This window comes from Sphaeramia orbicularis, chromosome 5 (genome assembly GCF_902148855.1).
Source record: "Sphaeramia orbicularis chromosome 5, fSphaOr1.1, whole genome shotgun sequence".
Lineage (NCBI taxonomy): Eukaryota > Metazoa > Chordata > Actinopteri > Kurtiformes > Apogonidae > Sphaeramia > Sphaeramia orbicularis.
This window is the reverse complement of record NC_043961.1, coordinates 32,423,727-32,446,748: the sequence shown is the minus strand read 5'-3', so window position 1 is coordinate 32,446,748 and position 23,022 is coordinate 32,423,727. Positions and strand designations below refer to the sequence as shown.

The window sequence follows — 23,022 nt, the reverse complement described above, 5'->3', positions numbered from 1 at the left end:
TTAGGTCTTTGAGGGTTAAAAGGACTCAAAAATGAAGTTCATAGTATGTGATATATGTTAACCCTTTGATGCATGAATTATGAGAACCTTAGTCACGTTTTTTTATTCCTCTTTAGCCATGAAAAAAACAATGCGATTGAAATTTTTTTAATGAACATATTTTTTATGGAGTTACAAAAATGTCCACTCAGCTGGACACCATGCGTTTAATTTTTGAAGCAAAGAAACATATATTTAAAAAGGCAATATCAAAAAGTGATATACTGTGTGAAAACTATGAAATAAAAACATTTTTAATGCAGCTAATCGGATGTTTTCTCACATTTTAGCATAAAATGGATTTAGGATTAAATAAATGTATACTTCTTCCTACTCCTTTTCAACCATGCAAAATTCAGACTTACACGTACTTGAAGATAGATTCTGTTCATTTAAATCCTATTTTGTTTTTGCCTTAATTAGCTTCATTTTGTTTTATTTTGTTTCTTTGCATGTTCTAAATAAATAAATAGATAAATAAATACTCTAATACTGTAAAAAAAAAAAAAAAAAAAAAAAAAAAACCTTTTTGTTTACGAAAACTGTTAATTACAGTCTAATAACAAATAGCAATTGACTTACTCTCAAACATGTTACTGCAGATCAGGTTTATCTAGAACTGCAAAGTTACAGTAATGGTATGAATTGTAGTGTATTATGGGATGGTGCATAAGCGTCCACTGTGTTGGCTGATGTGGAACTAAAATAGCAAAACCCATGAATATACAAGAGAACAGCTGGAGAATAACTGTCCACTGTAGTGACCACTATGCATGAAAGGGTTAAGTTACTCATTTTAATACATGTTATAAATTTGGCTCGGTGAATTTAATGTGACATTTAACTTAACACTGTCAGCTTTTTTGAGAAGTTAAAACATGTCATGAAATATCCAGTAGGCTCTGGTAAAGCTGGTATGATATAACCAATATTAAGTATAATGATGCTAAACACAAGTTTCCAGCAGGTAAAGTCAATGTATTCGATCTAAACATCTGATAATACCACAGAGTACTATGTCAGAAATGTGACATTTGTTTAAATGCAACTCTTGGGTTTATTTAATGCTTTTAAAGTGCAAAAAAATAAAAAAATATATAAAGAAGACATGAACAAAGGTACCTTACATAGTTTTTTTTTTTTTTCTGAAAATATTTCTTTTGCATAAATGCCGGTTTCAAACATTGATCACATTTTGCTTTACAAGGGCAAATTTCTTTTAAACATATGTAAACATTTTTTATGACATGACACTGCGATGTGTAATAATCTCTCATCAGCCGCTCTGCAGTCTGACCTGCTCATTTATGTCAAAACTTTCCAAATCGACCCTCTAATTTCCATTTTATCAAAAAGTATGAATGCAGTGACAATGGGGGGGGGTACATATCCTGTATGTTGTTAAATACAATTGATAACTGCTAGAAAAAGTACTTCATGCTCTTTTCCACTGTACAAAATATCTGAATGTTTAGAGCCAGCAGTACTTGAAAACATTTAGCCATAAGCTGTTTAAAAACCTTGCTAACATACAACAATATATATTAACACACATACACACAGTCAATATTTTTTTTTTTTTTACACAAAATATTTAAGACAGCTAAGGTTTTCATTCTGAACCAACCAATGTTTATAAAACATCTCAAGACCATTGTCCAGATTTCATCCGGACATTTCATAAAAAGATAACAGTGTTGGTTTGACAGTCACCAAAGTGCATCATTGTCAACTATCAGCTAACATTCACACAATAAAAAAATAAAATAAAAATAGACGCAGTGAAATAAAGAGACACCCCCTCCAGGACTAAGGCAAAGAGAACAACACAGATGTCATAATATTCAACTGGATGCATTATCGGACGTTATGAAATTTGAAAGGATTGAGAGAAAACTGTGGTTCGGATGAGTTTAAAGCTAAGCTGTGGTTCCTGTGTTGTTCTCCTACATCTGCCCTGTTAGTACACAGGTGGAAATGGGGTTATTTTATGTCCAAATGCCTCCTTATGAAACATCTGAATCATAACTATTAGGATCTTTGACAGTCAGTAGAAATAATGCTGAGTGTGATGAGGCTGTAAAACATTTGGATTAAAGTCTTATATGTTAAAGACTGTGCTATGCTGTAAGCAGATATATCAACAAACATGAGTGCAACAGAAGAAAAACTCTTCAATCACTTAAATCCACTGAAGCTCAAGAGCGGAAAGTTTTTTTTTTTTTTTATGCTTTTTTGTTTTACAGCTGCCACCGCCTCCTAATATTATAAATCCACAAAAAGATCCTGTGTCACTCCAATAGGTATCCTTCATAAGGCACCTACAGCATTATGAGTTGTTCAACAACAGCTGCACCGACCACAATATCAAACTGACATCTTATAATGAACAGTTTGTACAGCTTGATGTGTTTAATGGACAAATACAAGACTTCAGCTGATTAAAAGTAACCTATCACGCATGTACATATTAATGAATAAATTATTTTAGTGCATGACTGTGGTGTGATCCATCTCAGTAAAACAATGCCTCTTCTAAAATTACCCACTCAACACCACAGTAAAGTTTAAAATGTAGACTTTCAAATCAGTCAGTTCTGATTTTGGTTTTGCAGTGAAACTTGACACTGTTTTTGACTATGTTTCATGCACAAAATATTCCTCATTTGGAGAAAAACAAAATTCTTAATAAGCTGTTTGAATGTCTAATGAAAATAAATATTCCGCTTATGTTCCTGTTACCATGCTGCCATTCATCCCAAATTTAAAACAGTGTTTTCTTTGTTTTTGTAAGTTTTCCACTGTGTAAACTCAGCCTCCCTCCTCTCAGTCCTCATTTGGATGATTGCTCATATCCATAATCCTTTTGGTATCCTGTCATAACGTTGAACAGTAGTTCTGTTTCTCCTTACAAGCAGAAATGTGGACTTTTCTTTGGAGCATCATGTCCACCAGAGAGGATCTTTGATTCCAGCTGACTGTAAACAGGGGCAGTGTGGCATAACCTGCAGTAAACCCACAAATAAAATTAATATTCTGAATGCACTGTATACATGTTCAAAGAATCCTCATAAAACATCATAATATCAGTGAATCTCACATTTGGAAAATTGGAAAAAGATCTAAATTGGAAATCCCAGTGGATTATGCTCTTTTCATGACACCTGTAAAATCCAGAACATTGTCATAATAGTGGAATAATTCTGTGCACGTAAACGTAGACATTGTCTCATTAATTCAGCTGAGAATTGCAAATTAGATTAACATGTTGGCAGATGCTAGAATTACAGACTTTACAGATGTTTTAGTATATTTTCACATCTGTACTTTGTGCTTTTTTGTAAATTCTGCTCTCTGCTTTGGGCTCCTTTTTGATTTTCATGGTTTCTATCAGTGATTGATGAGAACGTCAAAGCGTCATGTTTGAAAAAGAAATAGTAGTTCAACTTTAAATGAATGCTTCATATTTTGCAACTAATTCTGTGATGGGGATAAATTGAGGGCAATTTTCTTTTCTGCCTTTTCCAGAAAAGTAAAATTGATCTTGTTTGTATGAAAATATCAATGTGACTTATTACATCTATTTTCAAATTACATATTGCACATAAAATACATACATACATATATATATATATATATATATATATATATATATATATATATATAAAAGTTTCAAGTTTGAATCCCAAACACCATGATCCATGCATGCAGCTGCCTCAGAAAGGCTTGTTACCAAATACAAGTCAGAGGTCTGAAAACCAGCAAGTGCAGATTTGGAACTGGATACAAACTGTGGAGGCACGTATCAACTCTACACAGCAGCCAAATGAAAATGAAAATTCAATTCATCTGTTTTTGAAAAAATATTTTTTTTTTTTTTTTCCAAAATAAGAAGAGGATGGGCTAAATGTGTGTACTTTCTTCATGTCTGGAGAAAGTCCTCAGTACTTATTCCACTGGAAGGTAATATGTTCACGTGGTCACACAGTCCATGAGACAGGGAAACACCATTTGGCTTGTAGTTGTCCTCACTTACATTGCTGAATATGCAGGAATGGTAACGCTGGATTTTGGGATAAAGAGGTTTGGATTAGAGGCGTTTATAGGACTTCGTTCCTGCCTCTGCTCCCTGGATTTGGAAAGCAAAAGGAGGTCTTATTTTTTTCACCCTGTCAAATGTCTGTTAGGACAGACAGTCTTGACTCCTCCGTCGTCGTTTGCTGCACACTTCACCATTCACGCCACTTCTCAAGCCATCGTCTCGCCTCCTCTTCATCTTCCCGACCTGTTGAGAAGACACAGAGTCACAGATGAAGCAAAGGAGGCCACAGCACTAACAAATATTATTAATAGTAAAGTCATTATAACAATAAAAAATATGGGAATAATAACATGCAAAATAATCTGTGAAACTCTAGAATGATGACTAAGATAATGCTGTAAACTGAATCAAATTGAGTAATCATACATAATTACTTTAATATGAGAGTTGTTATTCTCCAAATAAGCAAATCGACATGACAACTAATTGAACACTAGATGGCAGTATACTATTAAACAAGGAGCAGTCAGGTCCACAGTACAGACTTAGACTGTGCACCCAACACATAAAGCAGCAACATTAACACAACTAAACACAGACCTATTTTACAAGACTTATGACAGGCACTGTGTGGATATCTCTCCTTCAACTGTTTCCGTATTTGTCCCAATGGAAGTAAAAATGGTGTATTAACTAATTTTGTTGTGAGGTTTGTTTTTTTAGAACCCTGGGGTTTGGCAGGAGCAACATATACTTGAAATCTGAAATGCAATTTCAAGAGCTGAGATACAAAATGCCATTTAACAATGCATAGTGTTACAATAGAATGTGTTATTATATCTTTCTTATGCGTAAAAAATTGATCAACCAAACTTTTTCATATTTAAAACATTAATTAAATGTAATAAGTGATATGAAGTGGATATCAGTGGAAGTCTTAACTAATTGTAATATAAAAGTCTGTATTTGTACATAGTAACAAGCAATAGGACGTGCAGTACTGCTTTGTGTGGTCTAAAACTTTGGAAAACAGAATTTCTCAAATGAATCCTGAAATATGAGCACCAACTGATTATCTTATAGCAACAATGTATCCATGTGATTGTAAGCCAGTTGTTAGCACAAATAAACCATTGTTGTTGTTTTTTCTCGTAACCTAAATGGAACATTTAGCATGTTGATGAAACTTTTTCCAAAACACACAGGGAGTTTTTAGTCATAAAGAAGTTGACAGACCTTGGCATCACGTTCTGCAAATTTCTGGAACATGTTGGCATAGATTTTCTTGTCTTGTTCATCATGTTCTTTAATCTTGCTCTGGCAGATAGAAATCTGAGCACGAGCTGCTCGATTTAAAGGACTGACTTGCAGCACTTGCTGAAAGTCTGCCAAGGCCAGGCTGAACTCGTTGCGAAGCAGACGGGCTTCCCCGCGGCGGTATAATGCCTTCTCGTTGCTTTCATCAATCTCAATCACCTAAGACATACACAAAACACCAGTTTAGAATATTTCCACAACTAAAACCATATCAGGTTTCTGTTCGCTATAATAACCTCGTGGATTGATGGTGATGGAGTTTAAATGTGGATTTTAAGGTCAGGTAATGCAGCTCACCTTGTTGCAGTTCTCCACAACTTGTGAGAATTCCTTTAACCTTAGGAAACACATCGCTAAATTAAGGTGGGCTGTCACAAGAAACTCTTGTATTCTCTTCTGCTGCTCTACCCCACTACCACACTCCATCTCCAGCCAGGAGATGATGCGCTGGTACTGAATGGCTGCCTGTTGGTATCGCTCCGCCTGATAAAGACAGAGGTCAAAGATACAGCATTTATTAAAATATAACATTCATCAAACATCTATTAAGATTAATAATCAGTGTTGGGGACTGTACCTTAAAATACTGATTCCCTTTATGCTTAATCCCAGGAGCTAAATCCAACTTTTCATTCAAGTCCATTTCCCAGGATTCTTTAGCCTGATGGGGACATTATCACATTAGAAAATATAAGTAAAAACTGATTTATATGTTGTAAGTATTAATGTGTATGAATTCAGTTCATTTAACCCTTTCATGCATGAATTATGAGACCCTCAATCAAGATTTTTTTCCTGCGTGTTTTTATTCCTCTTTAGGCATGAAAAAAACATGCCTAAAGAAAATCTTCTTATGAACATATTTTTCATGGAGCTGCAAAAATGTCCACTCAGCTGGACACCATACGTTTAATTTTTGGAGCAAAGAAACATGTATTTACTGATATATCGTGTGAAAACTATGAAATAAAAACATTTTTAATGCTTATTTTAGGTAATTCATTTCTCAGACAGGGGTAGTTGTTTGTTTACTTGCTTTACTAGTTTGTCTGATAAATGAATTACCTACAATAATTATATGTGGAAGACACTATGAACCTTTACCAGACATTTCTAATGCTACTAATCTGAAATTTTCTCACATTTTAACACTCTAATACCAGCCATTACCCACTTCATGGAGATAATATGCCAAAAACAAAAAAAACACAACTTTGTTTTAAAAACTGTTAATTACAGACTTATAACAATAACAAGCAATTGATTTACACTTAAATATGTTACTCTAGATCAGGTTCATCTAGAACAGCAAAGTTACAGTAATGGTATGAATTGCAGTGTATGAGATGATGCATAAGTGTCCGCTGAGTTGGCTGATATGGAACTAAACAACAAAATTCATGAATATATAAGAGAACAGCTGTTGAATAGCTGTCCACTGTAGTGACCACTATGCATGAAAGGGTTAAATGGAGGATTACACACACACACACACACACACACACACACATATATATATATATATATATATATATATATATACACACACACACACATATATATATATATATATATATACATACACACACACACATATGTATATATATATATATATATATATATATATATATCCCAAACATTTTTAGTCACTATTTTTGGAAAATGATTAATTTCTTTAATAAATTGTTGTGACATTAGTGGAGTAATGTACAGCAAACTGACCACTGTTGCAAAACACACCCTGACAGATCTCATTTTGCAACAAAGGTTATCTCCCTGTGCATTATCCCTTATATAATCCATACATTAAAACTAATATGCTCAAATATAGACAACAGAGCTCACCCTTTGAAAGTCTTTAAGGGTAACTTCATACACTATGTCTTTGTCTGGTCCAATTTTGAACTCTGGTTTACCTTCATTACCAAAGCCATACCTGTAAACACAGAAAAAAACATGTAAGTGTTAATAACACCATCGAAAACTAAATATAACCTCTATTTGAGCACACTCCAGTCCTACATGTCAGCTCGCCAGTATGGGGAAAAACGTGTTGTCAACAGGCAACACATGGCAGTTCAACAACAGAGTGAGAAATCCCATCTGTGGCATCTTTAAAACCTGGCATCACAGAAGCTCACCAAACAAATGTACACAAATAAAGACCTGGACAGAGTTACAGCATTACATGAGAAATATCCACCAAATGAAGTAAAAATCCCCTGTACAAACGCAAAGGTCTCTGATAGATCTGTGGTTATTATAGCAAAATGAAGCCAGAACAAAAATACAGCAAAAACTATTGAAAATATCATACATGACATAAATATAGTAGGATCATTTTTGTGACATACTTGGGTTTTAAGTAAAGTATGCAGCACTCTCCTTTCTGCATTTTGTCCATGGCTCGGTCGACTCCCAGAGGGACGCCTTTATCTTCGGCCTCTCCCACTGTAAAGCTGACATCTCTGCAGTCAAACAGCTGACCGCCGCAGCTCCCCTCCAGATGCACTGAGAGACACATGGCACCAATCAGAGGACAAATACACTTCTGATGTTGGCGATTAATGGATTTGTTGTTCAACAAACTGGCAAAGATACCTACAGTACATTCAGGACGGAAAAAAAAGAGACTTACCGTCAACAGTTGCTCCGTCGTTGGGATTTATGTAACCATCCCCTTTGACCTTTATTCTCCTTATGATGCCGCCGTCGTCTGTCAGTACCTCTCCTTCGAACTTGAGGAGCTCCATCTGTTTTTCAACAGTTTTTGTTAATTGTTGCACTTCACAAACAGTGATATAAGGCAGAATAACACAATGACAGCTCTGTAGAACATGGTGTACAGTGTGGGAGGAGAGAAGCAAATACATAACCAAAAGCAGGAGTTGTCAGTCACACAAATGGTGAAAGACTATTTAAGATACAGTAAAAGTAAGGTAAGTATTCACAAATATGTATACATGTCATAAATAGAAATATATGATAGATTACACAGATTTGTCTTAATCAAATGCATTAATAAAGTGTAAGAAGTCATTTTAAAGTTGGAAATTATTTAATCACAACACACTGAACAACAGGAAATGCACAGTAATACCTCGCTTAGATAATGCTGGCAGGAACACAGTGGAAAAACTGATAAAACAGTTATGTGGAGGAAAATATTCATTTTTTTGACTAACATGGGTGGCAAGTGGTAGAGCAGCGTAGTTAGCTCCTTTACTTTGATTCATTCTTGGACTTAATTATAATTATCACTGATTACAGATTAAAGCAAATGTGCAAATTATGTCCCTACTGAGCTTTAAACAGACTGGTATGCACAGACTGTTTTACAGAGGAGGATTAAAATAGACAAACCAGTTAGTTTTATGACCAGAGAGTTCCATCTGCAGACTATAAAACACACTCCTAAACGATCACAGTTTCCATACGTGATACCGAATTAAAGCTCCACATAAACAACTCTGGCATGGTGGACCTACCTCAAACAGTACTAAAGAGTTGGGAGGAATCTTGTTTGGATTTCCAGCAAATCCATAAGCATACTCCGGCTTACACAGCAGTGAGCACACCTCTCCTCTCTGCATAGACAACACGCCGATATCCCAGGCCTTGAGCACTTGTCCTGGAAAGAAACAAAACGACAAACATAAGTTCAGTCAGATGCATGCAGTTCTCTCAGTTACAAGCAACAAGCAAATAGTGACAGAAAATTTGGTAAAAGACACAGGATGACTAAAACTGCGAAATTCAGTGGATATTTTAATATCAATCTTGCAACATTTCCATACTGGAAAAATTGCCTCATATATAAAAACATTATTTTTTATCCACAAGAATAAAATGAGAAAGATCCTGTTTGTACATGCAGACTGAGTATGTTGTTGTACAAAGCAGAGAAAATAGCTTTTGTGTGTGACCTTTGACCTTATACAGTACTGGGCAAAAGTCTTACATTAGGTTTGTTGTTTTACCAAGTTAAAATGACCATACTCATTCATTAATAGAAGACAAAACAGAAATAAAAAAATTTCCATGAACCAAGTATGTAGTGTGTTCTCCTGTTGCACTTTTTTACTGACTGTTTTGTGTAAACAATATGACTTTTACTGAACTAATATTCAGCTAATTTACACAAGGTTTTATTCAACACATGTTCTACATTTGTTATTTTTTTGGGTAACTCTTTATTATGAGAACATAAGTCATGATACATACATTTGTTTGGGGTGTTAGTAGTCATATTTGTGAACATATTTCCTGTATTTTCTTGTTGCTTAATAAAGTAAGACTTTTGCACAGTGCTGTATTATGTCATCATATTATCATGTTCTGCTACTGTGCATGTGTGAAGCTTTGTCCTCTTTAGAGAATGAATTCAGGGTTTCCACTAGCTCAAATTAGTCTCACTTAGAAATTACAGAGAAAAACAAGTTAAAGAAATATGAGCGTTGATGAGGTGTAATGCTGTAATAGCAAAAAGATCAGAGCTGTGCTTTAGTGGGGCCATAAATGACAGCAAAACATGGAAGAGGACTCTGATTTTCCCTTATTTGTCTTACATACTGTAGTAAATTAAGCCGTGCTATAATGTCAGGCAATAGAAATAGATTGCTTCATCTGTTTTGGTAAATAATTGGCACCAATAGGACATTTTACAAACATTACACTTCTAAACTGAAGATACTAACATTGAGGCTCAAATGAGAAATATCATTCCCACCTACGTTTTTATGTTAATTTCCATACTTACTGAATAATTACTATGTTGCTTTAGTGGTTGATATTTATTACCTCCACCAAGGAGGTTATGTTTTTGTCAGCGTTGGTTTGTTTGTCTGTCTGTTTGTGTGCAAGATAACTCAAAAAGTTATGGACAGATTTGGATGAAATTTTCAGGAAATGTGGATACTGGCACAAGGAACAAATGATTAAATTTTGGTGGTGATCGGGGGTGGGGTGGGAGAGTGGGGGTGGGGGTGGGGGGCATGGGCCCCACTGATCTGCCTTGGCAGAGGTCTACGCTCTCTCAGTGCTTCTAGTTTATTTATTAATTAGTTTGGCTTAGATGTTCAGTTCATCAGTTTTGTTACAAAACTAGAAGCACTCGGAGAGCGCAGACCTCTGCCAAGGCAGATCAGTGGGCCCCCCCAATCACCACCAAAATTTAATTATTTGTTCTTTGTACCAGTATCAACATTTCCTGAAATTTTCATCCAAATCCGTCCATAACTTTTTGAGTTATCTTTCACACAGACAGACAAACAGACAGACAGACAGACAGACAAACCAACGCCGGCAAAAACATAATCTCCTTGGCGGAGGTAATGAAAGATAATTAACTCAGAGATGACCATGTGATATCAGATGTCAAACATTTGATATCATCCATGGTCTTCCATAAATACATCAGCCCTAATAAATTCGCTGTTGCTCAACCTCTAATTCTTCAGTTATGGCTAAAAATGTGTTTTGTAAAGTTAGTACTATCTAAACACTGTCAAGCTATCCCTTAGAACTTCTGTTTTTTAGCATAATGTGGACCAACTACAACCCGATAAACCTTTCCTGTGGAGATGTGCAGAAAAGCTGCTGGTTAATAAATCAGTCTCCAAACTTACGTCACGCTTCAAAGCATAATAGCTATCATTTTAATTTTTCCCTCTGCTCCACTGTGTTAGTTTTTGTTCCATTAATTGAATGTTTGAGCTTCATTGATTCAGAAGAATGCACGTGTTTAGTGTCACACTGTCAGACTGTCACTTTCCACATCTATCTCTTTCTTTCAAAATAAATCTGTTTAAAACATGGATTTAAGGTCATGACATTAGATGCGGGATCATGAAGCTGCACAAACACGAGATGTGGACAAAAAAAATCAACATTTTCATAGCTTTTAAAGAGGGAGGAGGAACAGATAAGAATTTCATAATTTTTATCAGAGTGAATATTTTAGGGCAAAATTGTTAAAACCTTATAACATGTAGAGCCAGATTTACAGAAGCAGTGCAAATTAGTGAGGACCAATCCACAAAAAGCAAATGGCTATTTTTGTGCGGGTAATTTACTAAGGATTATGAATTATGAATAAAAATTACAAACACTGACACAGCCGGTTCATGTCAATAATAATCTGCGCTGCTCAGCCAAGATGTGCAAATTAATGCAGAGTCCATCTGACTGCACATAAACACCCCTCATGAAGGTGCGGGGAATCGACAAGGCAAGCATAACTTGTTACTGTAATGCAGCAAAAGGAGTATTTTATGCATCTGTTTCTCCAACACAGATCAAGGAGAGGCAGCAGAAGAAGGAGTTTTCTGTAGAAAAACAAGAGGAGTCGGGGACTGAAAGCTACCTAGTATAAAACAGAACTAAAATGCTTTCAAATGGAACTGGCTAGAGCTGCACGATATTGGCAAAAGTTGTGATATGCATGTACAGGATTGCAATAACGATAATATTGCGATATTTCTAATTTACCTAAAGAAACACCAATTTCATCTACTAAAAAATATGTTCCTTAACAAAGTTAAAATGAGCCAATTGTTTGTATGCTGACTCAATCATTTATCATTTAAGACAAAATACTGTACAGTTACAATCAATTACACAATTCTGTCCAAGAACCTGGTGATGCTGCTACCATAGACCTTCAGACACAAACATAGGCCAATATTTTGTCATTTTATTCACATATAACAATGTGTAAATGACGGGGATGTATTTCATAATAACAAAAGTGCCGAAGTACCATCATGTATCACCTTGACTTTTGAAACCATGTGAGATGTTTGAAAGTATTATCTTTATTCTACCTTTTTTTTTTTAATTTGGTAGAGGTTTATTGTTCTTATTTATCTACTCTATTTATTTATTTATTTATATTGTTGTTTTAATTGTATGGCTTTTTAATCTATTCTTGTATTTTATTCTTTTTATTTGGGTGTTATTTATTCTTATGTATAACACTTTTTTTCTTTTTTGTACAGTTTCTATGTTTTTAAATCGATTCTGTATTTTATACTTCTGTTTTGGTTTTAATTATTCTTCTGTGCAACACTTTGGTCCACTGCAGTTGTTTTAAAATGCTTTACAAATAAAGTTGGATTGGATTGGATTGGATTGGATTGGATTGGATTGGATTGGATTGGATGTAAGAGCTTTAACAAAACACCATTCCATTGCTTGCCTGGTTTGGTAACTACTGCATATAAAAATAAAATCTTTAAATATAAGTGTTCAGGCCTTGTTCAAAGTTGTGCTCTGAAAATATTCACATCTTTTCAACATTGTTAACATGTAAATTTGCGTTCAACCAGCAGTAGTAGCATTACTTCAGTTTTTTGGCTAGAAAAACTAGTATGTTAGAGTGGTAGAGAAAACCACTCTGGTACTCCTTGGTGTGTAAAACAGAAAGTTAATGAAAAGAAAAGAAAAGAAAAGAAAAGAAAAGAAAAGAAAAGAAAAGAAAAGAAAAGAAAAGAAAAGAAAAGAAAAGAAAAGAAAAGAAAAGAAAAGAAATTATTGCACAAAACTGTCTTTGCGATATGAATATTGCACACTGCTATCGCGAAAATGATATTTTTTCGATATATTATTCCGCCCTAGCACTGTCCACCCTGTTAAAAATGCAGGTTTAAATCACTATTACAAGGTAAACAAGTTACGGGAGGAAAGACGTGCATGCCACAAAGGAAGTGGTAATAGTACAGTGGATGGTACGGTGTATGACGCAAAGAAGACGCACAGAGAACTGATATCTGTGGCTGCTAGAGCACTGAGTTCTGACTTCCATAAACCACAACACTCTGTGGTCAAACCTGAGCAGCAGATACATTCATTTCATTTGGTCAGTGGGCAATTTATAATATCGGAAATACAGAGGAAACATTACACGCTGTCTGTAAAAACACTTGTAAGTTTGAGTACCATTGAACTGGAGATTAATTGTGACTCATTTATATTTTTTGGCATGAGGTTTCATATGTGAACGTAAATCCTGTGTTTGATGTCTTATTGAGCTGCCTGGTGAATTGGTAAACTTGTGTGCGTCTCTTCCCAGTAAATATCTAAGTAGCAGGGACTATGACGGTGAAAATGTGAGCTGTTTTAAGGTCTGGTCTGCTCTGATAAGGCCGTCATCTGTAATTCGAAATCAATTAACATGAACAGAGACAATTATCTTTTGTCTGCCACAAACTATCACAGTCATGCCAGGATGACTGTGTTAAATGTGTTAAAATGTGTTTTTTTGCAGTTAAATAATTGCACCATTAGACAAACCACAATTTGCGTTTTGAAATGGAAAATCCTACAAATACATGTGCACTTGGGTCTGCCGCAAAAGTAATTGTGTCCACGCCTTTCCAAAGTATTAGAAAGTCTGGCCCACAGTTTGCTCAAATATAGCTTTTATTGCAAGTATTAGTTTTGGCAAAATGAAGGTCATCACTACACTGACATCTACAAATAACACAAAAGCAAGGAGAAAATAATGTAAATCAGCCTCTAAGATATGTGACAATTCATAAATTAAATAAAATGATGATCCTTTTAATGTCTCTCCCATTCCACATAGGGGTGTAAGAAAATGTTGGTTCTGCAATATATCGCAATATTTCATTTCACAATACTGTATCGATATTTAAAAGTACTGTATCAACATTTTTTAGGTATTTATTCAAATGCAGATATTGTGGAGGTTAATTTTTGTTGTTTTGTTTTTCTTTTTTGTTTATATTTTATTTACTATTATTTAACACTCTTTTATTAAATAATGTTAGTTCGTTTGTTGGGATGGCACAAAAATAATGTTATGATGTTTGTTTATGAACTAAAAGAATATGGACATTTGAACAGGATCTTAAAATGTAATGTCTGTAAAACATCATTTATGTTTGAATTTTAAATTTTGTCATATAGCATTAGATCCTGTTCTGATCAAATAAAAATGTGTTTAGTATTTGTGCATATTTCTGGTGTAATTCAATTCTTCAAGGAAATAATCATTTAACAAAAAAGAAACAAACAAAAAAATTGCTTTTTTCACAGTATCATAATATATCATGATATATCATATCTGTGATTTGTATCGTATCGCCAGATTCTTGCCAATACACACCCCTAATTCCACACTGTACCATTCTGTTCTACTAATTGAATGTTTGATCTTCACTGAGTCAGAAGAATGTATGTGTAGAGTTTCACACTGTCACATTGTCTGCTTTCACATCTATCTGTTTCTCTGTGGTCGCCTCAAATATTAAAATGTAAACCTACAGTCATGAAACTATGGCAGGACGGAGAGATAACATTTTCAGAATTCAGTCTATTTCATGAAAAACAGAGACAATGACATTTAATACCAAAATCTAATCAGTTTATCTTTAAGTCCAAATGGATTTTTGAGGAAGTTTTGTCAAGCTGTTTCTGAGATATCGCACTAACAAGAATTGTGCAGAGACAACTTGAAAACATAATACTTCTGGCATTGACTGTTAGTCATGCAAATTAGAAAAGTGTACAAAATATACTTAATACACAGCGTCAGAAATAATTATGAAGACATGCAATTTCTCTGTTGAAATTCAATATAACACCCCCTGTATAAAATTAATCAAAGTATTGCATATTTACAATTAATAATAGGCTTGACAAAGTCTGATCAAAACAAAATACATTCAATAAACAATAAAATAATACTTAAATAGTGAAATAACCTAATTTTACACTATGTGCAGTGTGAAACCAATAACCCAAAATATTATGAGATACTGTAACTATGTGCATCGGGTACATTTAAAAGGCTCAAACAATACAGAGTCATTTATAACTCAACCAAAAGACGAGAAAAGAAGATGTGAGCAGAAGACTGACACAACTACAACTTCCAGAAAAAAATACAGTGAGACCCCAACAAGATCCAAAAAGGAAAGGACCGACCCCACATCAGAGTGGTCCAATGATTATTTCCAATGCTGTATTTTGGCAAGTGTAACATGTGGACATTTGGGGGATCTGTTCATTAAAATATATACCTGTATAAGACATTTTGATCAACGAAAAACAGCAGACTGTTGTACATAGTCATTTGAATGAAAGTGCAAAAGCATTTGTTCAAAAGAATAAGAAACTACCTTTGTGATGCAAATAAATGACTGAAGATGAGGTGACGATTGAACAAGTAGTTTTGAGAATTCGATTTGTGAGAAAATGCACCAAAGTGACTGAGATTAAAGATGTCAGACACAAAGACAACAAAGTTAAGTAGGAGGCAAAGACTATTTAGACATTTTTTATGGTGAAACACACAACCCGCTGTGTGAAAAGACACTTACCTTTACCCACATTGAAGCTGAATGGCTCCCTACGATCTCGACTGCAGTCAAACTTCTTTCCAGTGAGTAGTTTTCCAGTATAGTGAACAGTCACTCTGTCCCCAATCATCGGCCTTTCACCATCCAGACCCTGACGCTTCACAACCTGCAGATACAGTACAAGGACGATCTTAAAGCCACCTACAAAATCTTATATTAACCCATAAAGACCCAAACAACCACTGGCGACCAAAAGCATCTACGGACCTAAGCTGTTTAATACCTGTTGATCCACTCATCCTATCAATACATGTCAATAATTGGTGTAAAATACAGTTTGTCATCTTTTCAGATACGACCCATTTGGACATTCAAAAGGCTCCACACCATCATCTTCTACAACACTGATTCACCAGTAGAACCCATGGAGTTTGATCAATGACAGTGGTTGGACACGCTTACTTTATGTTCAGTTCATGATATGTTTTACCGAAAAGTCACTTTTCATCAGTTTAATCTGTTTCTAATAAAATAACCCTCAACTTTAATCTGAGCTTTATGAACATCGACTTGATCAGTGAATCAAATATAGGAAAATATCTGATTTACACACAAAAAATGCAAAATAAAGAAGATAATATTGCAATAAATGGTGATAAATCACATAGGACAGGTTAAATAGACAAAAAAACTTATTTTGGAACTGATATAAAAGTAGCACCAGGTCTTTATGGGTTAAACAGTCAAAGTAAAAATGAAAGGAGCTAGAAGAACAGTCAAAATCATAATCATTCTATATGTCATGTCATGCTTGTGCCTGCAGAAAAAACTTTATTTACTGACCTTGATCACTCCTTGGTCTTTATTAGGTGTTATGTCGATTCCCTTTGAAACAAACACAGTTGGGGCCGACTGGCCATCCAAGGGCAGGTCTTGATCAGTGGTCATTTCTGCGAGTAGGTATCACACAGTAACACTGTAAAAAAAAAAAAATGCAGATACAAATATAAACATGTACATCTGCATGTCGACGCCACAGAAAAAATGTCCTTGTGTTTTCACTTTGGGAAAAACTTACAACAAAGAAAACTGAAAACTGCACATGGCATAAATATAATTTGAGAAGCTGGACAGAAAAGCCACAATCTCTGACAAAAATATCAATATCAGAACTGCATAATGACTTTTTCCTCCAGATTATGTAACCTGTAGCTATTTCAGAACACATTCTAAATCTGTGCACTGTACTGAAGGCAGATTTACAGTTCTTCTGTAAAAGCCACATTAACATCGAACACAGTTTTATAAGGAACATTACTTCACACTGTAGTTGTAATATCAGAACACCTGCTTCAATCCTCCACAGATGATGCAGTTACATAATTATAAATCATTGCTTAAGACAGCCGCAGGTTGCTTACTTAAGTTATTTTATTTGTTACATGTTCCGCTCACTGATGTACAGAACAGCATGTTCAGGGCTGTTCTTTATGGCCCCTTTGTACCTTTGTACAACCAAGGTCTAAAATTTGACATCCAGGAAATTTATGGGGATGTAAATTAAAACTGCATACAGATGAAAACCATGTAGATATCTTCACTGTTGTTCTGTGATTAGGACTGTAACATCAGCACAAATCCTTCCACAAACAAAAAAGAACCACATTAATGCAGCATCATGAACTATGTTTTCTGTTTGACTATTAGTGATGAGAATGAAAGCTGAAAATCTTAAACTTAAGCATGTATTCAAATGTATTATGCTTTCAGCAGATATTCACTTTTGTTCTGTTTTTCAGACACAATTGTAGGTCACAGGTGTTTGAGCTTACGTGGCCTTACTAGAACTAGAGCTGCATAGTTATTCAAAGTGTGGTCGTAGTGTCAGCTTGTGCAATTATATAATTGCAAAAGGTTGCAACTTAAAGATTCGCTTTGTGTGTTTGGTGACATTTCAGTTCTAGTGACACTGAGCACTGTGGTCTGAAACATGCAAAATGAAAGTCAGTGCATATATTTTATTGATGTGAAGTTTAAATAGGTTAAATGAACTGGAGTCCCTATAGATGTCAAAGCATTTACAGAAAACTAATGAATGAATGCTGTTAAGTTTTTCTATTTTTATTCATACTAATTGAAATTTCTATGTTTGAGTAAAATAATACACATTTCAAGACAATCAGCAGGTTATTTAAAAAAAAAAAAAAAAATTGTATGTAATAATCAGAATATGACTTTTTTTTTTAACACATCATGGCAATTGAAGAACAATATTTTCTCATCCTCAGTGACAGATGTAAAGCTTATGGTGACTAATACAAACATATTCTTTAGTACGAGAAGTTTTATTGCATTTAATAAAAGAATAGGGATAGATAGATAGATAGATAGATAGATAGATAGATAGATAGATAGATAGATAGATAGATAGATAGATAGATAGATAGATAGATAGATAGATAGATAGATAGATAGATAGATAGATAGATAGATAGATAGATAGATAGATAGATAGATAGATAGATAGATAGATAGATAGATAGATAGATAGATAGATAGATAGATAGATAGATAGATAGATAGACAACAGGTTTCACCTGTCAGCTGATTTGCCAAGGCAATAAAACTGTAATGCCCTGTTGGTGTTACAGCTGCTAACTGTTGCCTCTCTCATCACAGGAGCAATCACTGTCGACAGGCATTGTTACGGCTGCAATACACATAGCCAGAGGCATTTTCACTCATCCCTGGTACAATAATGTTGACGTTGTTGAAGACAATGAAAAAGCTAGTTAGCTATGTTAAGCATGTTGGCACAAACTATCCTGTGATTAGTATCACATGCAACAGCTGAGACACTCACCAACACTTACTGGCATGGCATCAGCTCACAGCTGTTGTGTTGGTGTTGAGATATTACTGAGGTCGGCACTTTGGGCCAGACTTGTTAAGTAATGATTACAGCCTCTAACCTACAATGGGACACTAAGACGACTGATGACTGTTATGACTTTTCTGGAGACAATACTTTCACTTAAATGCTTAAACGTAGCAAATGACACATGATGCAGTTTTTTTTAATACATTTTTTGGTTTAACCTCCGCATAAGTTTTTAATTTCTTATGATGTGTCAGGAAGATCTGTGTGATTAGTTGTGTTACTTAAGTTTATATAAGATATATATATATATATATATATATATATATATATATATATATATATATATATATATATATATATATATATATATATATATATATAAAAGACAAGGGATATTGTCACTAATGTTGCAGGTCTCTCCAGCTGCCTGGTATATCTGGGACATTTTGGAGTATATTAAAAACAGGTTGTATATTCATTTTGGAATAATAATACTTTTACATTTACAGCAGAGGGTAAAGGGAGTAATGTGAGAGGACAGGTTGTGCAGAGAGCTGATCAGATGGCAGACTCTGGCTGAAGCCAGCTCTTCTTGAGAGGGATAAACAGCAGCTATCATGTCCTGCGCCTTTATCATAGATGTTTCCTTCAATGACTTTCAAGAACCCCAAAAGCTTTTACAGATCTAGTGCAGATATTAGGATGTTCTGTTGTCACGACAACATCCATATGGATGGATGTTAGATGACGGAGCTCAGTCTGAAATGCACCATAGTGGTAATCAGCTTGATGTATCGATAATGGATGAAAAAGAGATTTGAGCTGATTTTCTTGCAAAGACTAAAAGCTCAGGCCATGACATAATCCATGTTCCTCAACTCACACGGTAAAACCATGAACAAGATGTGCCTTCTGATACCTGAACAATTTATTCCTGATGGTTAAATGTGTCACTTTGAAAGAGCAAGTGTTATTCACCGAACTCTTCAACACAAACACAGGACAAAATGTCCGTCTCTGCTGTAGATACACCTTGTCACTCGTTTAAATTTCACGGATTTCATTTAAGATGTAACTCGAGTGTGTGTCTATTTTCTGTGTGTGTGAGTGTGTGTGTGTGTGTGTGTGTGTGTGTGTGGTGAGTGTGTGTGTGTTTGTGTCTGTCTGAACACAATGTTCCTTCTATTCAGTTTCTCACTGGCAAAGCCTAATGGTGTTCACCAATCTCAGACCCTCTCACGTACAACTCTGCATCATTATTTGTAGGGTCTAAAAGCAGATTTGAATTATTGTGATTTACCATACATTTACATTTGTATTAGAAACAGTATTTACATTTAAAAAGGGAAATGAAAGTCAGAAATGTATCACTGGTCATTAAAACCAGATTCACCTGAGGAAAAGTTATCCTTCCCTATTTGTCAACTTTTTTTTCCCTTTTATGTAAAAACATGTCTTTTCTCAAATCCTACCAGAGAGAATACAGGTGAAAATAGTCATGACACAGATAAGATGGCATGTAGGCTAGATGTACCTAAACTCTGATACCCTGCGGAGGAATGCAGGAACAGAACACAATGAAACAGAGACCACAGAAGCACATAGTGTATCTGTACATTCTGTCTCACATCCGTACTGGGCTGCCGCTGCTGATTCATATGTGAACATGTGAGCACGCTGTCTGTATGACTGGCATCCTGGAGCCATATGTTGTCTGACATAAGAGAGTCCTTTTAAACCCAGGATACACATACATCACAGGGTGTTATATGGAAGCAGAAAAGCTTGTAAAGTTGCTTTTATGAACCTCATTTTTTGGGTACACAGTGGCAAAGCTCTGTACTCTGTATTATACACATCAAATAACGGAATTTGAGTGTTCCCAGGTAATCTTTTTATTATGAGGAATTTGGAAGAGTCGTGTATCTTTATTACTATCACCCCCAAGGCAGAGGGATTCATTTGTGGGACTTGTCTGAACCTATGTCCAAGCTATAAGACCAACTCTGCCTCTATTCCCATGTACCTTAAAACTCTACAGACCTGAAAATAGACATATAATTTCAGATATCCAGAGGCTGCCATTATGTCCTGGGTACCTGTTTGTCTTAGATGAACATCCATCAGTACACAGTGAACTCAAGCTGATATTACATGTTATGCAGAGTGTAATTTATGAAGATAAACCTTATCCTTAAGGGACTTAAGGGACATAAACTGCTGTCTTCATCCACCTCCAATGGAAACCACAGCCAAGTGCCACATTCACACACACTCACACACACATTAAAAACACACACAGGGACTCTTATCAGCCCTCATTTTCTTCAGTACAGTGGGATGCGGCTGTAACCTAAACTACACAAGTGGCAAATTCATCACATGCGATCCTGATTATTATTGTTATTATTTTTTCTTATTATTATTATAATCAATAACTCTTTTTACTGACTAGTTCAGATGCGCCTTTTTTTTATCCGTAACACAAAAGCCAGATCTTAATAGGATGCATCATTTATCAGCAACAGAGAATACTAGAAAGCGGAGTAAAATATGAAATAATGTCAATGAAAGCTTTCAGTAACAAAAGAGAGAGAATAAATGGAATGACTCACAGCTTGTTTTAGTCCGTTTTAATGCGTCCCTGAAGCGGCCGCTCTCTACAACGCGTTTTCTTCTTAATTCAAGCCCGCCCCTCTCATATCCAGGGTACTAAATGTTCTTCCCATGCAGTTAGTGTATAAGGCTGTTTTTTTTTTTTGTTGTTTGTTTTTTTCTTTAGCTTTGCCTTCCTCCTCCTTTTTCTTGATCCTTTTTGTGTCTCCCAGTCTGTAGTGATGGTGCCGGTGTAGTGGCCACATGGAGCTCACACTTAGAAATGACACTGAAGGAAAGAGAGGTAGAGATACACGAGAAAAAGAGAGAGAGAGGGGGGGGGGGTAGAATGGAGTAGAGTAGAGTTGTGGGAGGGCGTTTAGTGTAAAATTAAGGGCAGGTCTTGGAAAGCAGCCACAAAGTAACACAATGTTCCGGCTGTACTGTAGCTGTACCGCTGCCGCTGCTGATGAGAACACTGTGTTCCAATAGACACCCTGACCTGTAACCCGTTCCGTGCCGAGCCAGGCCGGGAACAGTCTGTACCGCAGCAGGCTGTCCTTTCCGCTCAGCTGACAACACATATCATCAACAGTGCAGTGTAATAGCCGAGCACTACCACCACACGGACGGGAAGTGAACGCACCGGCAGAAAAGAACAGCTTATTGCGCGATAAGAGGCGCAGTGTAGAGGATTACTGTAGCACTAAGAGACGGTGAAAACCCCGCCTTTTCCCCCCGACTGTTTTTTTTTTTTTTTTTTTTTTTTTGATTGTTTGTTTGTTTACGGGAGACTATTGTTTACCGGAGCCTGTGATGCGTTAAGTGCAAATGTGTAACTTATCTGAAGGTAGGGGGTTTCAAAAAAATCCTGCTGATTTCTACTATTACTACTTTTTTTTTTTTTTTTTTTTTTTTTTTTTTTTTAATTTTACATTTATTTGTGATCTAAACAGGCCCGTGTATTAATGCATTTAAACACTTTATGCACACGAAGCCTATTTCATGAATTACATGAAATAAAAACTACACTGTTGCCCTTTAAGTCGGAATAAAATATTTGTACCTCTTCTCACGAAATGGTGATGTGACATTTGGTTTATTTTGGAGAGATATGAAGTGTAACTGGGAATCCACCTGTTCAAAGGTGATTTCTGATGTGTATAAATAGGACTAAAAACAGGAATTTATGAACTTCTGATGCATTAAATGCAAATGTGTAACTTATCTGAAGGTATATAGGGGTTTCAAAAATCCTGCAGATTTTTATCAGCACTACTTTTTATTAGAATATATTATAATATTTATTTATTTATTTATTTATTTATTCATTTATTTATTTATTTATTTATATGCATATTTCTTTATTTGATCTAAACAGGCCAGTGTATTAATGCATTAAAACACTTTATGCATAGGAAGCAAATTTAACAAATTAGCTACATGAAAAAGACACTGTTGCCCTTAAAGGTGGAATAAAATCTTTTTGCCTCCTCTCTTGAAATGATTGTCACTATGTGGCTTGTTCTTGATAGATAATGGGTCACTGGGACTCCACCTGGTTAAAGGTGATTACTGATGTGTATAAATAGGGGAATGTGTCTGAGAACAAAGTTATCACAACATGTACAGTGTAAAATGTTGTGACTTTACTCTGAAATGTTCCAGAATAAATGTATGGAGGCCTATATAATAAAATAAATTGTATATCTATCTTGTATTCCCTGTGTTCCTCACTTATTTATTGCACATAATTAAATGAAAGCAGGTGAAAACTTAGAAGCAGTGCATCAGAAAGTTACCTTCAGTGAAGTATGGTTTAA

At 35.2% G+C, this 23,022-nt stretch overlaps 1 protein-coding gene across 1 annotated transcript; it reads right to left on the bottom strand.

The window, feature by feature from the left end:
- Window positions 1–3,905: 3,905 nt before the first annotated feature.
- On the bottom strand, window positions 3,906–21,512 carry fkbp5 (FKBP prolyl isomerase 5). The gene is made up of 11 exons (XM_030134511.1): window positions 21,220–21,512; window positions 16,567–16,699; window positions 15,745–15,889; window positions 8,887–9,029; window positions 8,037–8,151; window positions 7,753–7,909; window positions 7,244–7,334; window positions 5,976–6,059; window positions 5,696–5,881; window positions 5,318–5,557; window positions 3,906–4,324 (listed from the first exon to the last, which is right to left on the bottom strand). Exons 2-11 carry the CDS (start codon window positions 16,669–16,671, stop codon window positions 4,223–4,225), a joined length of 1,368 nt encoding a protein of 455 aa, XP_029990371.1. The 5' UTR covers window positions 16,672–16,699; window positions 21,220–21,512; the 3' UTR covers window positions 3,906–4,222.
- Between the last annotated feature and the right edge of the window lie 1,510 nt (window positions 21,513–23,022).